We start from the raw sequence: 14,435 nt of genomic DNA, 5'->3' as shown, positions 1-14,435 counted from the left end.
GCCAAGTCATTTTCTGTCCCCAGTTAAACATTAAGAGACAGTGTAGTATAGTGGACATCGAATTTGGAATCAAGATCAGCCTCAGATATATACTAGTTATGTGAGTCTGGCCAAGTTACCACCTCTGTGGACCTGGTTCCTCATCAGTAAAATGAGGACTCAACAGTCCCTAAGATTCATCTGATTGAGAATTCTGATCCCCGTACTTAGAGTCTTTCTGTGAGGAATGGTCATTCCCACATCCGTAGCCTATCCAATTTCCAACTCAGGTGATCACCGACTTCTGATGATCCTTTCTCCCTCTTGGATCTCCCTCATTTTCTTGTCCCTGTTCTTACAGAATGACGGAATCCCAGAGCTGTAAGGGACCTAGGAGGTCACAGAAGACAACCCATACCAGAGAGGAATTGCCTAGACAAAGTACCTGACAAGACAACATTCAAATGGGAAGGAAGGGAGGCCACCCCCATCCCAGATTAACTCTGGGCAGCTTCCTTCACCTCAGCCACAGGTGATCATGTGAACAAGGGAGAGGAGAAGGCTCCCTTCTGGGAGTAGCCCACTGCCCCAGTTGAATCCCTCAGAGGCTGTTTGTAGAGGGCACGGTGGGAGCCTAAGGGATGGAGGGATACCGCCGTGCCTATGGGTGATCCTGACACCCGGAGGGATTCCACATCGGGACTTACTTCTCCAGTAGTACGGGAGGGCGTGTCATCATGGTGATCCGTCGCCAGTACCATACCATGATGATGAAGATGCTGGGTGTGAGGAAGGTTTTCATGGCAAACCATACCTTGGTGAAGCCTCCATTTTGATGGATTCCCTAGGGAGAAAATCATGTAAGCAAGCAGCACCTAATATGTGTCAAACACAGGGGCTCCAAAGACAAAAGGGAGACCCTTCCCACCTTCACGGAGTTCACACAAAATACACCTATAGGAAAGATGCACAATGAATGCAAGGCAATGGAGGGCAATAGAAACTGGGGGAAAGCAGGAAAGCCAGAATCAACTCAGAGGCTAGAAAAGCAAAGTGTGATTTTCTGATATTTAATTGTGGGAGAAACAGGTTTCTGGTCCAGTAAATCTTAACTTCCTTTTCGGGTACACTGATCACAATCAGCTAGGATCCTGCTCCCCCAGTTGTGTAGCTGAGCAGATGGAGGATCAGAGAGATTGACTTGTCCAAGGCTAAGAGAGCAGACTAGATGATGATTTGGGGGGGCTCTTCTCTCATCAAAAAGGCAGGTCTGTTCCTCTCTGAACTTGGGAAGCAAATTGTTTCTCAGAAGGTCAAGGGTTTCTTTTTGTGTCCCAGGAAAGGAAAGTCTTACCTGAAAAATGCCCCTTCGGGTCTTCCTGATGCTAGGCCCCATTCTCTGCCTACTGCACCCCCCTCATTCCCCACCCCTGAGGAGCCAGCGGCAGCTCTTATTATTCCCATTTTGTTCAGTGAGGCAAGTGGGAAACACTAGTTCAGTTACTTGGCCAGTGTTCTGGAAACATATACCAGGGCATGTCGTGGGAAACTGGCAGGGCCTACCAGCAACAAGACCTCTGATTCACTCACCACCAAGCGGATGTCCTTGATTTCTCCAATGCCCACGTTGATTTTCTTCTTTTCATTCACAGGCAGCCGTATATTGAAGAGATAATACTTGTGAGCCACAGTCCCAATTTCCATGAAAGGGAGAATGTCACATTCATAGTAACGGCCCTCATGTTCTGGAATCTGGAGGAAATGTATGAGGGCTGATTTTGGTGGTGGAAGAAGGCCCCTAAGACATTTCCAAACCCCTTTAAAGCATCAAGGCTTCTCCCCAAGTCACAGCCAGCCTAGGTTTACTCAGTCCCTGAGCTGGAAGAGAGCCCAGGAGCTACTCAGTTCAGCCCTCACCTAACCAAGAGTTCCCCCTACAATATGGTAACTCTAACACTTTCCACCTACGTGATCTTGCATGATCCCCTCACCCTGGGTTCAGCTTCCTTCTCTGTAAAATTGAGGGGATAGATGAGATGACCTCTGAAATACCCTCCTAAGTCTACATCTGTGCCCTCATCTATTGGTCACCCAACTTGTGATTGATGATTGAAATGCTCTGGACGAAGGCAAGATGACCCATCACCTCCTAAGGCAGCTCGTTCTACTGTGGGACAGTTCTCCCCAACATCCTAAGCTGAAAATCATCCCTGAAACTTCTACCCAATGGCCCTGGATGAACCCACAGTTATTGGTTAATGTGGAACCAAGGCTGTCCAATGAAATCCTCAGACATTCTAAGGAAAAGTAAGAGTATGGAAAATGTCTATTATCCCCATTTTACAGGCAAGAAAACTAAGGCTGAGAGACTGAGTCCCATGTTTAGAATTATACAGCTAGCATCTGAGTAGGATTTGAACTCAGGTCTTCCTCCTTCCTACCTGTACCACCTACCTGCCTCAACAAAGGGGGAGAATCTGTCAGACTTTGAATCCAACATTGAATCAAGTGCAGTTGTGTCTTCCTCCCAGGGAAAATTCCTTGATTAATTCTAATCTGCATAACATGCTCATATAGGAGTGTTAGCACGTGCGTGCACACACACACACACACACACACACACACACACACACACACACACACACAGCCTGCAGGCACAGAATCTCTAAGGGCATCTAGTTCAACCTGGACCCTCACAATGGGTCATCTCACGTCTGCTTGAAGACCAACCCAGAGAGGACAGACTCCCTACCTCCTGAGGTGGCAGCTCCAGTTACTGTGAAATCCTGCCTCTGATTACCCCTCTTGCCCCTCTCTCCATGCCCCACCTTTGTACTGTTCTTAATTCAAACAGCCCACATCTCATCCCACTTGGAGGTGATCGCCTTCACATACTTGGCTAAGTCTCCCCAGTTCCTTCCACCAAACCTTGATGAACCTCCAGGCCTTTCCCTGGACTCCATGATATTTAATAACAACTCACTGAATCACAGCATATCAAAACCTGGGTGCCGAAAGGACTTCACCAAGCTCAAGCCGAGGAATCCCTATTCTGACTCATCCAACAAGTCATCATCCAACCGGTGCCTGGAGACCTCCAAGGAAGGGAAACCCAGGGTCTCTGAAATAGTGGTTCCATTTCGAAACAACTCTAATGGGCAGGAAGTTTTCTCTACACTGAGCCTAAATTTGGACTGAGTCAGAGCCAGTGAATATAGATAGCACTGTGTATATCCTCTCCAACCGGGTTATAAAGGCCAGAGTGAAGAATGTGCATTTTAGTTGGGAGATAGCAGGGAGCTGCTAAAGGTTATAGAGCAGGAGAGTAACATCAAATATATGCTTTAGGAAGGTTATTTGTGGATCTCTCTTAATCTTCTAGCCAGTACCTACTGCTGGAAATGGTCATGATGCTTGATCAAAGTGACTGTCGTGGCTCTGACCTGTATGGGAAAGTACAAAATGTTCTCTTTGCAAGCGTGGATGCTGCCCAGCTCCTTGTGATGGAAATATCAATGTGCTGTGTGTGGACAAATGAGAGGATTGGCTTAGAGACGTGCCGGTGTGGACATTCAGACAGGAAGGAAGTCACCCAGTGAAATTTCTGCTTGGGAACTCAGATGTTTTGAGGGATTCCATGGAGGGGCCCTAGAGTCTCATCTGGCCAGTTACATTAGACCACCACACTGTGGACAAGATGGCAGTTGTGAGCAGGAAGAAAAGAGAGAACAAGGGAGAGCTTCCTTTCAGAAAACAAAGTTTGCTTTGCCTGAGATGGAAATTATCGTTTGTGTGTGTGTGTGTGTGTGTGTGTGTGTGTGTGTGTGTGTTGTGTGTGTGTGTGTGTACTAGCACTCCTATATGAGCATGTTATGCAGATCAGAATTAATCAAGGAATTTTCCCTGGGAGGAAAAGACAGCTGCCCTTGATTCCATGGTAGATTCAAATTCTGACAGATTCTTTTCTTTTTTGAGGCAGGTGGCAACAGGTAGGAAGGAGAAAGACCTGAGTTCAAATCCTACTCAGACGCTAGCTGTATAATTCTAGGTATGGGACTCAGTCTCCCAGCCTTAGTTTTCTTGCCTGTAAAATAGGGATAATAGCATTTTCTTCATAGAGTTTTTGTGATTACATGAGATAAGGGCTAAATGATCATCTAAATGTGGGCAAAGCAAGGATGAAGAGCATATCCACAGAAGAAGGGTTCCCAGACATTCTAAAAGTTCTCAAGTCTGGGTCAGGAGAACTGGCTTTCCTGGGAGATGGTGGGGAATCTACTGGGGAATACTTCAATAAATTAAGGATCTGAAGGAATACAAGAGTACCATAAGCAATAATGAAAGGGATGGGGTCAGAGACATCTGGGAAGACTTGCATGAACTGATGCGAAGAGAAGTGAGCAGAAGCAAGGGAAATATCTATACAATAATGACAACCTGGCAAAGCCAAGCATCTTAGTAAGACATTAGAACTCTGAAGAATGCAATGAGCAACCTTGATTTCAGAACAGCAGGGGGCTGGAGGCAGGGAGGTCAGGTAGGCGAGCATGGCAATAATCTCAGCAAGAGGTGGTGAGGGTCTGAAAGGCATGGATGGCTGTGTCAGTGGAAAGAAGAAATTGGACAGGAGACTTGGGGAAGACAGAAACAGTGAGAACTGGTGAGAGAGAGAGGATGGATGTGGTAAGAGAGTGTGAGGTTATGACCCAAAGAGGAGATAGAGCAATGGTGCCTTCATAGTAATTGGAAGATGACTTTGGATGATGAGGCTGAGACATCTCTGTGTATCTGTGAGGCAGCTGGTGATTTAGACTTGGAATTCAGAAAAAGAGACTGGGACTGAATATAGAGATCTGGAATCCACAGAGAAATGATTATAAACTCTTGGATGCTGATGCTGATGCTGAGAACAAGGGAGGGAGAAGAGAAGGCCATCAAGATACAAGTCACAGCAAGCACACAGTTGGGAACAATATCATGGAGGAGCCAACAAAGAAGACTAGGAAGGAACTATCAGTTGGGGAGGAGAACTGAGAGGACCTTCATAAAGACTCAGAGGAGAGGGTGGGCTGAAGTGGAGAGGAGTCAGTGCTGTGTGGAAAGCCTCCAGGGTCCAATAGAAAAGACTACAGGCGAGGGACTTGGTCACTAAGGCCTCTGCCCTGTGAGTCTATGTTGATTCATCTTCTTGGAGGAACATCAAGAACATTGACCTAAAAGTCACTGAGTCCTGGATTCAAGTCCTGTTTCTTACACACCTCCCAGTCCTCTACTCCAGTGATTTCACTCCAATAAAATGGGAACCCCTAATCCATCCAGGGAGATCCATGCAGGCAGCAAAATGACTTAGCTTCAAAATGTAATGTTTGCTATGATTTGCTCTAATTTTATTTGGTTAAATATATCCCAATTGCATCTTCATCTGGTTCAGGCACCCTTGTGACTACCAGGTTTGGGCAACCATTCTGGGATTTTTGCTTTTCTGTATGGCTTAGAGTCCTTGGTGGGGGCGGGGGGCTCAAATGAAGACTAATAACCTTTAGTCTTTAGAACAATGGTTTTGGAGGCATAAACAAAATACACAGGATTTCAAAGGAAACCAATGATGCTAAATTGTCATTATCAAAATATATTTTTAATGAGATTGCCAGATTCCCAAAATTGCAGAAAAATGTGGTAGCCTACATTGGTAAAGGGATTTCCTTCACCTGGGACTTTCCTAAGCCCATAATCACAGGTGCAGCCCCTTATCCTTTCCCCCTGAATTCCGGCAGAGAGTTGACCATCTGCTTGGCCAAGAGAACACACAAGAAAATTCACACCATCCACCGGAGATTTCCAAGCAGAACCTAGATTTTGCCAAAGTGAGTTGCTAACAGATTTGGAAAGGAACACTCCCCCAGACTCCTCATGGAGCAGCTAATTAGGACAAACTACAGCAGGTGGTAGAGACTTTGATTCTTTCCTTGGCGGGTTCCCTCCACCGGAGCCCCCAGCTCTGAAGTCATCTCTGATTGCAGCTCTGACATCCAGGACTAAATTTAAATTGCCATCATGGGGGACAGATCCAGTGAGTCATTTTCTTTGCACCTTTCCCAGTCTAAAGGCTTCACTGAGGGGAGCCCCAGATCCCACAGATAATTAAGGGGCTGCCTTGGGCAACAGTTGTGTTCCTCCTCCCCAGTCCTCTACAAACACACTGTGGAAACAGAGACAACCTTTTGAAAATCATGTGCCCAAATTGTTATTCTATTTTTGAAGCTATAAATTATAATTAAAAAAAACCAAACACATGCCCCTTCAGCTTAACTAATTAAAGTGTTGACTCATATGATCTGCTGTAAACGCCCAGATTGAGGCCCCCCCTCCTCTATCTGGCTATTCCTTGGTTCTCATGAGAATGATTTTCTTCCCTTCCTTGACTAAAGCCTGAGTCTGGCCTCCAGAAAAGCCAGACTCCAAAAAAATCAGGCTCCAGAAAAACCAGCTACTTCTCTCATCCAAAGTTCCCATTTCTTCTCCCCCATTTCCCTTGGCTCTGTTCCTGACCACCTGGGTGAAGAGCAAATTCCTGCACCTCTCCTTGCTCAGGTTTCCTTGTCTATTAAGTGAGAGAATTGGACTGCATGGTCACTTGGGTCTCTTTCAGTTTCAGATCATGAAGGTGATGGCTCCTGAGGCTCCCTGGCCCACCTGGTCCACACAGACCACCCTTTGTACCCCCAAAAGCAAGGACAAGAAAGGGGATGGGGAAACTATAGTATCTTTCATCCAAACCAATTTCAAACACCATATAACCTCTGTGTCTCATCTTAGAAAGTGAAAAGGTTGAGGCTCAGTGTTTTCTCCCAGCTCTAAAATTCTGTTCCTATGACTCAGTGAATTCTCTCCAGGTTGCATCCACTCCTACCATTTTGTTTTGGTCTCCCTAGTGCCTGAGAAGTATTACTATAGGGAGGCAATTAGATCGAGCACTGGCCTGAGTCAGGAGGACCTGAGTTCAAATCTGGCCTCAGACACGTCATAATTGCCTAGCTGTGTGGCCTTGGGCAAGTCACTTAACCCCACTGCCTTACAAAAACAAAACAAAAACAAAAACACAAAAAGAAGTACTACTATAGTAGAGTGACTGGAAAGAGTTGCCCTCATTGTCAACAAGACTTGGGTTCAGGTCTTGCCTCTGGCACATAAACAGATTGGATGACCCAAGGTAAAACCCCTGACCTTTCAGCATCCCCAGGGGAGGTGTGAGTTACCCTGGTAGCGAGAGACCAAGAGATGGCAAACAGACAAAGAAAACCTCAACTCAGATTCATGTGCTCAGGAGCCCTTTGATGAGTATTTGCTGGCAAACACACAAGATGGCAACAGACGCAGCCCAAGCAGAAAACCACCCGGGGTGGTTCCAACCAGGAGAAGGTGCTCCTCCCCTGGTCACCATCTTGACGTCTTTTGACTTAGATGGTAGAACTGGCCCCCTCTCCCTCCATGTTTTCTTCTTTGTTATATGGGATGCTCCCGGGGACACAACCAAACAGCAGGAAATAGAGACCATGCAACAACAAAGTGAATTCATTAAGATTCTTGTTGAGAAAATGTTTGTGGAATTCAAATGAATGGAATCCAAGCCTCAGTTCCAGAGGGCTATACAGCAGGCTAGAGAGACAATGAGGTCTTGGGGCCTAAGAGGTCAGAGTGAGAGAAGGACCAGTCTGGCTGACTGCCCGGGATGCCTGCTGTGGAAATGGGGGAAGCCCATGAGTCAACTGGCCAGAAGAGAAGAGGTTGCAGGGCCTAGAGAGGAGTAAAGGGTGCTGTTTAATGTAGGACGACACTTGCCTTCTATTACCCAAGGAGCTCTCACATGGAAAGGGGTGTAGAGAAATGGGGGAGTAGGTCCAGAGGAAGGGTTCCCCAGTGACTGGCACCAGAGACCTGTCAGGAAAACTGAACAATGGGCACTTCTCCTCAGGAGGAGAAGTCCATGAGTCCTCTTCCTTGGAGGTTTATTTTCAGGCAGAAGTGGGAGGAGTCCTTGTCCAGGCTCCTGTGAAGGGAATGAGGTCTCTTCCAGCTGCTCCAGGATCCACAGCTTTCTCTTCCTAATCTCCTTCCCTCTCTCTGTCTCTATGGATGATGAATTCCTGTGGACTGAAGACTAGAAGAAGATAGGCCCCTCTGTGGTTCAGTAGTTACAGGGTTTGACTTGGGAGTCAGAAAGACCTGAGTTCAAATTCTGCCTTAGACCAGCCATCTGTCGAGTCTAAAGCACCCAAAAACGCAGTGTTATTATGACCTCATTTAATCCTCCTCCCAGCCCTGAGAGGTCTTATTATTCCCATTTTACAGATGAAGAAACTAGAGCTTCTTCCCATGCTTTTGGACTCCAAAAGAAGAAAGTGGACCTCTCCATAGAGACCTTGAGCCTCTTCTCAATGAGCTTAGTAACTGAAAGTCATACACTCGTGGACCTGGAGTAGGAGGAATTTCAGAGAACATCCCATTTGATCCCTCATTTTACAAGTGATTAAACTGAGGCACAGAGGTAAAGTCACTGCCCTAGATCCTACAGCAGAACCACCAGGATGGGAACCAAGTCTTCCTCTAAAACTGGGGTTCTTTACACCACCCTACAAGCAATATGTCACCGAACTGCAGGTGTAGCTCAGCATAATGATGGGGAAATAAAGTCAGCAAGGGAAGAAAAGACTTGATGTCCAGTGTCCTTTAGGTCTCATCTCAGGAATCTGAATTTTATGCCTCAGGCATAGGAAGTCACTGAAGGCTTTTTGGTCAGGAAGTAAGAGGACTGGGGTGGTTTGTGAATGAGTCAGAAAAGAGCTATTGAAAAAGTCCCAGGAAAAAGTAAAAAGGTCCAAAAATTTGGTGACAGCAAAGGGAATAGAAAAAAGCAGAGGGGCAGCTAGGGGGCACAGTAGCTCAAACATTTAATAATTACCTAGCTGTGTGACCTTGTACAAGTCACTGAACCCCATTGACTTGCCCCCCAAAAGAAAAAAAAACAGAGCTGGAATACATCTGATGGGGGGGGGATGATGTGGCCCCAGGGATCCTTGCAGAAAGTCCCTGGGATGCTTTGGGAGGTCCCTGGTTGTTTGCTCCTTCCTGTCAGGTAGAGGAGAAATCTGCAGGTGGTTGCAACACCCTGCCTACAACTAGGAAGTCCCCACGGTCAAGGGGCAAGTTGGCTCGAGCAATCTGAGCAAAGATAATCTCATGTTGGAAGGTGTTTTGGAGTCTTCTGCCCTTGGGATTTCCAATAAGAATCAGACTCACAACTTAGAGACATCATTTGGGGAGATCTCCATGGCTTGCACAAGCAGAAAGTGAACCCTAACTCTGTGTACTTGCTCATTCAATATTCTCTTGAGTGATCATCACCACCCACCCAGGCTCAGTCCTCAAGTGAGATCCTCTGGTATTTTAGTAGGTCCAGCCCATTGTTGAAAGAACTCTAAGTAAGAGAGGCAGAAGAGTGGGCTGCTGAAGGTTGAATAACCAGCTCTCCAGGGAAAAGGGATTCAGGGCACACTTCAGTTTAACCTGCCTACTGCCAGTTTGCTCTCTCACTCCTCAAAGTTTAGATCATCAACAAAATGATAACTCAAGCTCTGATTTCTAGAGTTTGTTGAGTTCCAAGATGCAGTGCTCATATTGAACATTTAACAACTGGCTCACTGAATGGACAGTGCAAGCTGGGGTGCAAAGAGAGGAAGGACCAGAGACAGAGACAGCAAAAGAGACAGACAGACAGAGACATAGATACACACACACACACACACACACACACACACACACACACACACACGGAGAGACAGAGAAAGCAAGAGAGACAAAGAGACAGAGTGAGAGCAAGAGAGCGAGAGCGAGAGCGAGAGAGAGAAATAGGAGGACTGGAGCAACCAATGAGCCTGGGACTTGGAAGTGGATAAGTGAGGCCAGAAGTATGAAAGCTTGAGCCTTCTACTTTCTTGGGCTCCCTGTCTCTGTGTTCAGATCCAGAAGCCTAGATCTGAGAGAGGCAGGGTCTGGCCTATCCCTCATTTCTGCAGATCAGGTGAAGTCATGAGCCTCCTCCCTTTGATCCAGAAACAAGGCTGTTCCTGGTCACTCCCATCCCTGGGTGATCATTCCCAAGCCTGGTCCAGGCTCTGGGGACTAGGAAGGCAGGACGCCAAATGTGAGGACTGAGGGGCCTAGGTCTGCTCTAGGTTCTGCTATCAAAGGTCACTTGGGGTTCCTGGGGTGCACATGGGGGGTTCTGAGGGTGATAATGGAAACTCACATTTTCAATGGGCTTTAGGGAGGCATCCACAAAACCCACTTCTTGCTGAAATGACTTCATGTGACTTTCACAATAATTGTGAGGCAGATGCTGTGCCCACTTTGGTATCTTCCTGGGACTGTCCAGGGGGCCACCAGCCTCCTATCCCAGGTTCTTTGCCTTGGTTTCATCTGAGATACCTCATGCCTACAATTGATGGCTAAAGCCCATCATCTCTGGCCCCAACTCTTCACACCCACCTCCTGCTCAGAGCTCCACCACTCCAATTCTGGACTATTCCAAGTCTCTCCTGACTGGTCCATCTCAGATGCCAAAATGATCTTCCTAAAAAGCAGCATTTTGACTGAGTCCCTCTCCTACTCTATGAACTCCTGTGGCTCCCTACGACCAAAGACTGCCTTTCTTTGGTAGGGAATCCTCTTCACTGTCCAGCCCTTCTCATCTTTTCAATCTTCTCACAAATCCCTCCTTTCTACATCCCTACAAAGTCGTGGCTTCCTTACTGATCCTCACACATGAGGTGACATCTCCTATTGCTTCACTGGGCATGGGCCAGTCTGGAATGCTCTTACCCCTCCATGTCATCTCTCAGAATCCCTGGCTTCCTGAAAGACTTCATTTCAAGACCACCTGACTAACTTCTCCTGCCCCCCCCAAGGTGACCTCCCAATCACAATATCTACCTTGGAAGGCCCACACTGTGAACCCCCACACTGGGATCTCAGGGAGCAGAGATGGATTTTACACACCCAATTACCCGATATGTAGTGAGGTGATTAATAAATACTTTGTGGCTGAGTATTTGAACTCGGGTCTTCCTCATAAAGACTAGTACAGGGAATAGAGCACTGAACCTGGAATTAGGAAGACTTGAGGTCAAATTTGACTTCAGACGCTAGTTGTCATTAATCTCATTTGCTTCAGTTTCTTCATCTGTAAAATGAAAAATATGACAAACCACTCCAGTGTCTTTGCCAAGAAAACTCCATACAGAGTCATGATGAGTTGGGCATGACTGAATAACAAATGAACAGTAACAGCTGACACTTCCACATAGACTAGAACATAGTAGGTAGTTTCCGAATAGAGTGCTGATTGAAACCCGGTCTGGCTCCACTGATCAGCCTCTCTCAGCCACACTTGTGGGTCCCAACAAGAACTCCTTGTATCTGGCATTGAGAGAAAGATTCCCACCCCCACCCACCCCCCACTGCCAGACCTTACCTTAGGGGAGGTGAAGGTGCACTTGAGCTTCCGGGGCACCCGCTCATGAGTCATTTCTGTCCATTCAGTGAATGCGTCATCACGATAACCCAAGGACACATCTAGGGAGACTTCTGCATTCTCTCCTGCAAGAAAAATGAGTTGAATCATTGAATTCCATAAGTATTATTAAGGGCCTATGTACCAGATACTGTGGGGAGCATGGGAGATACAAAAAGTCACCCAAGCAGTTATGGAATCTGACCCTGCATCCAATGGAAGGAACAAATAAAGGCAGAGGAAACTTGATCTTCACAGAACCTGGAATCCATAGAATGTTGGTACCCTCCAGTCATTATCAGCCCTTTCTGCCACAGGCTCTCACTTGTTCTCCCACCTCCACTCTCTTCAGAATTCTCACATTTATTGGTGTGTAACTTATTTGAGTGGCATTCTGGTGGAGCTTAGAGACAGAAGGAAAAAGGAAGGAAGGGAGAAGACAAAAGGAGAGGAGAGGAGGGGGATACAGAAGGGGGAAGGGTGGGAGAGATAAAAAGAGAGTAGAAAGAGGGAACTTGGGAGGTGGGAAATCTGGGTTCAAAAAATCCTACATCTTATACTTAATAGCCAGGCAAGGAATTTAGTTGCTCTTAGCCTCAATTTTTTCACCTGTAAAATAGGAATAAGACCTACTTCACAGACTTGTGAGGCTCAAACAAAAGATTGGAGCTGGAGTGATAGAGAAATATTGGGTATTTGTGTAAATCATCTCCCTCAGATGGGAAACCCCTTAAGGGCAGAGATTTACTTCTGCTTGGCATCCCTGGTGCTTTGTGAAAAATAGTTTTTAATAAATAGTGGTTGGATTCAATTGTCTTTGTACTCTCACATCAAGGAAAACGTTCTATTTCTATTTCTACAGACATATATAGACAGATGTATGTGTAGACACACATAAACATATCCACATATATATACATGTCACGTAGTTTGGTCTAGAATGGGATTCTCTTGGCCCAAGTGTCTTTCTCTACCAGTGAGCTCAGCTTCTGCTTTGTCTCAGAGTTACCCAGGGAGCTGTGATACTTTCATCAAAGGGAATGATCAAGTGGGAATCACTTTGCTGACTCCCAAGGGTCATAACCATGCTTAGATTTCTTAGAATTCTGGGGTGGCTAGGTGGCACAGCAGATAGAGCACCGGCCCTGGAGTCAGGAGTCCCTGGGTTCAAATCCAACCTCAGACGCTTAATAATTACCTAGCTGTGTGGCCTTGGGCAAGTCACTTAACCCCATTGCCTTGCAAAAACCTAAAAAAAAATCTAAAAAAAAGAATTCTTAGAATTCTTCCACACACTGATGAATTCACTCTCCCCAAATCAACAAAACCCATCCTTGTGGAGATTACCTCCTTCCTCCCATGGGCCTGGAATTCTATACTGGCCCAAAGAAGGCAGTGCCCAAGGCCTTCCTAGGGCAACCCCATATACTGGCCCAAAGAAGGCAGTGCCCAGGGCCTTCCTAGGGCAACCCCAGAATCTTTGCTGCCATCTTTTGTCTCCTTTTACCAGGTACAAAGTTGGGTCACTGACTTGATCCACAGCCCCCCCCCCCCCGCCCCAGTTACTGTCCATCTACTCTGGATATCTCTTCTCAGACTCAGTTATTTATATATCATCTTCCTGTTAGACTATGAGCCCTGAGGGCAGGTATTATGTGTTGGCATCTCCAGTGCTTCGCATGATACCCGTTTAATAAGCATATTTGCTGCCTGTTGTCCCCAACTTCTAGTAGTCATTTGATTCTCTCTACACTAGACCCTGACCATAAAGGTTTCTGTAGCATTCTCAAGTCACTCTCTAAAGCAAGCTGCGCCCTCCCCTCCCCTCCTTTCCACCCCGCCCCCATCATTAACTTGTCTCATTTATTTTAAGGGAAATGATTCTGTGAATGTCCTTCAAAAAACATTAAATCCCAACAGATTAAAAAGGACTCTCACTCTCATTACATAACCCCCATAAAATGCCTTGAAAACCCCCAGTTCAGAGAATTTTCCCCTCCCCATTCAGTTGGTTTTATACTCTGCTGGCCAAGTTCAAAGACAGGCTGATGACTGGCCCATCCGCCTATGTGAGCCTGACCAGATTTCCCAAAGGAATGTTGAGAAGAGGTTGGGCTGACTTGGATGGGCTCTTCTTGGAGAACAGCCCTGAAAAACCAAGGCTGGGGGGCAAATTGGGGGCTGTCCTTCCCTAGCAGCTCTTCCAGGTCTTGGGAGAGCCAGGTGGCCCAGTCAGCTGGACCACTGTTTCTGCACTGCCTTTTGCCAAGAGACATTGAGCAGGAGACAAAGATGGGTAAGATCTGATCTGGAACCCAGGTGGTTAACCCCAGAGTCTTCCTGACAGAACGGAAGCTCTAGGTGGGCAGGACAGAGTCTTGGTATCCCCAGCTCAGCCTCTCGGCAGCAGATAATAAATGTTTCTATCTTCATTCTTTTCTTTCCCTTTCTCAGCCCAGTCTTGCTGACTCTGCTTCCACAAATCTCTCAAACCTTCACCTTCTTCCCATCAATAAGCAATTATTACAAGGGGCTAGGCACTCCCTGCTAGATGTTGGCGGTGCCAACACTAAGATGAGACAGTCCTTAATCTAAAAAAGCTTACATTCCATCCTTCTGGCTCCCAAGGTCCCATTCTCTTGCCTCAGGCCTTCATATCTTCTTGCCTGGAATATTGCTTCAAGCCTCCTAATGGGTCCAACGCCTCTAGGGGAAGGAGCTCCATGTTTGCATCCCTAGCACCCTTCTCTGCCCAGAAACTGTTCATGGCCACGATGAGAGTCATAAGAACAGACATTTGGAGGCAGCAGATCAAAGTGGACACAGAACTGGCCTCAGAACCAAGGAGACCCAATTCATGTTATTTTGGTGTGACCCTATGCTGACC

The 14,435-nt window shown here is 46.6% G+C and overlaps 1 protein-coding gene across 1 annotated transcript in view; it reads right to left on the bottom strand.

The window, feature by feature from the left end:
* Positions 1 to 14,435, bottom strand: part of WLS (Wnt ligand secretion mediator) — a 132,503-nt gene that overhangs the window by 36,111 nt on the left and 81,957 nt on the right. Inside the window, 3 exon segments of the mRNA XM_074221212.1 lie at positions 687 to 823; positions 1,570 to 1,731; positions 11,510 to 11,634. Of these exon segments, the coding sequence (XP_074077313.1) occupies positions 687 to 823; positions 1,570 to 1,731; positions 11,510 to 11,634 (424 nt within the window).

This window comes from Macrotis lagotis, chromosome 2 (assembly GCF_037893015.1).
Source record: "Macrotis lagotis isolate mMagLag1 chromosome 2, bilby.v1.9.chrom.fasta, whole genome shotgun sequence".
Classification (NCBI taxonomy): Eukaryota; Metazoa; Chordata; class Mammalia; order Peramelemorphia; family Peramelidae; genus Macrotis; species Macrotis lagotis.
The sequence above is the reverse complement of the archived record's forward strand: the minus strand, read 5'-3'. Positions and strand labels throughout refer to the sequence as shown.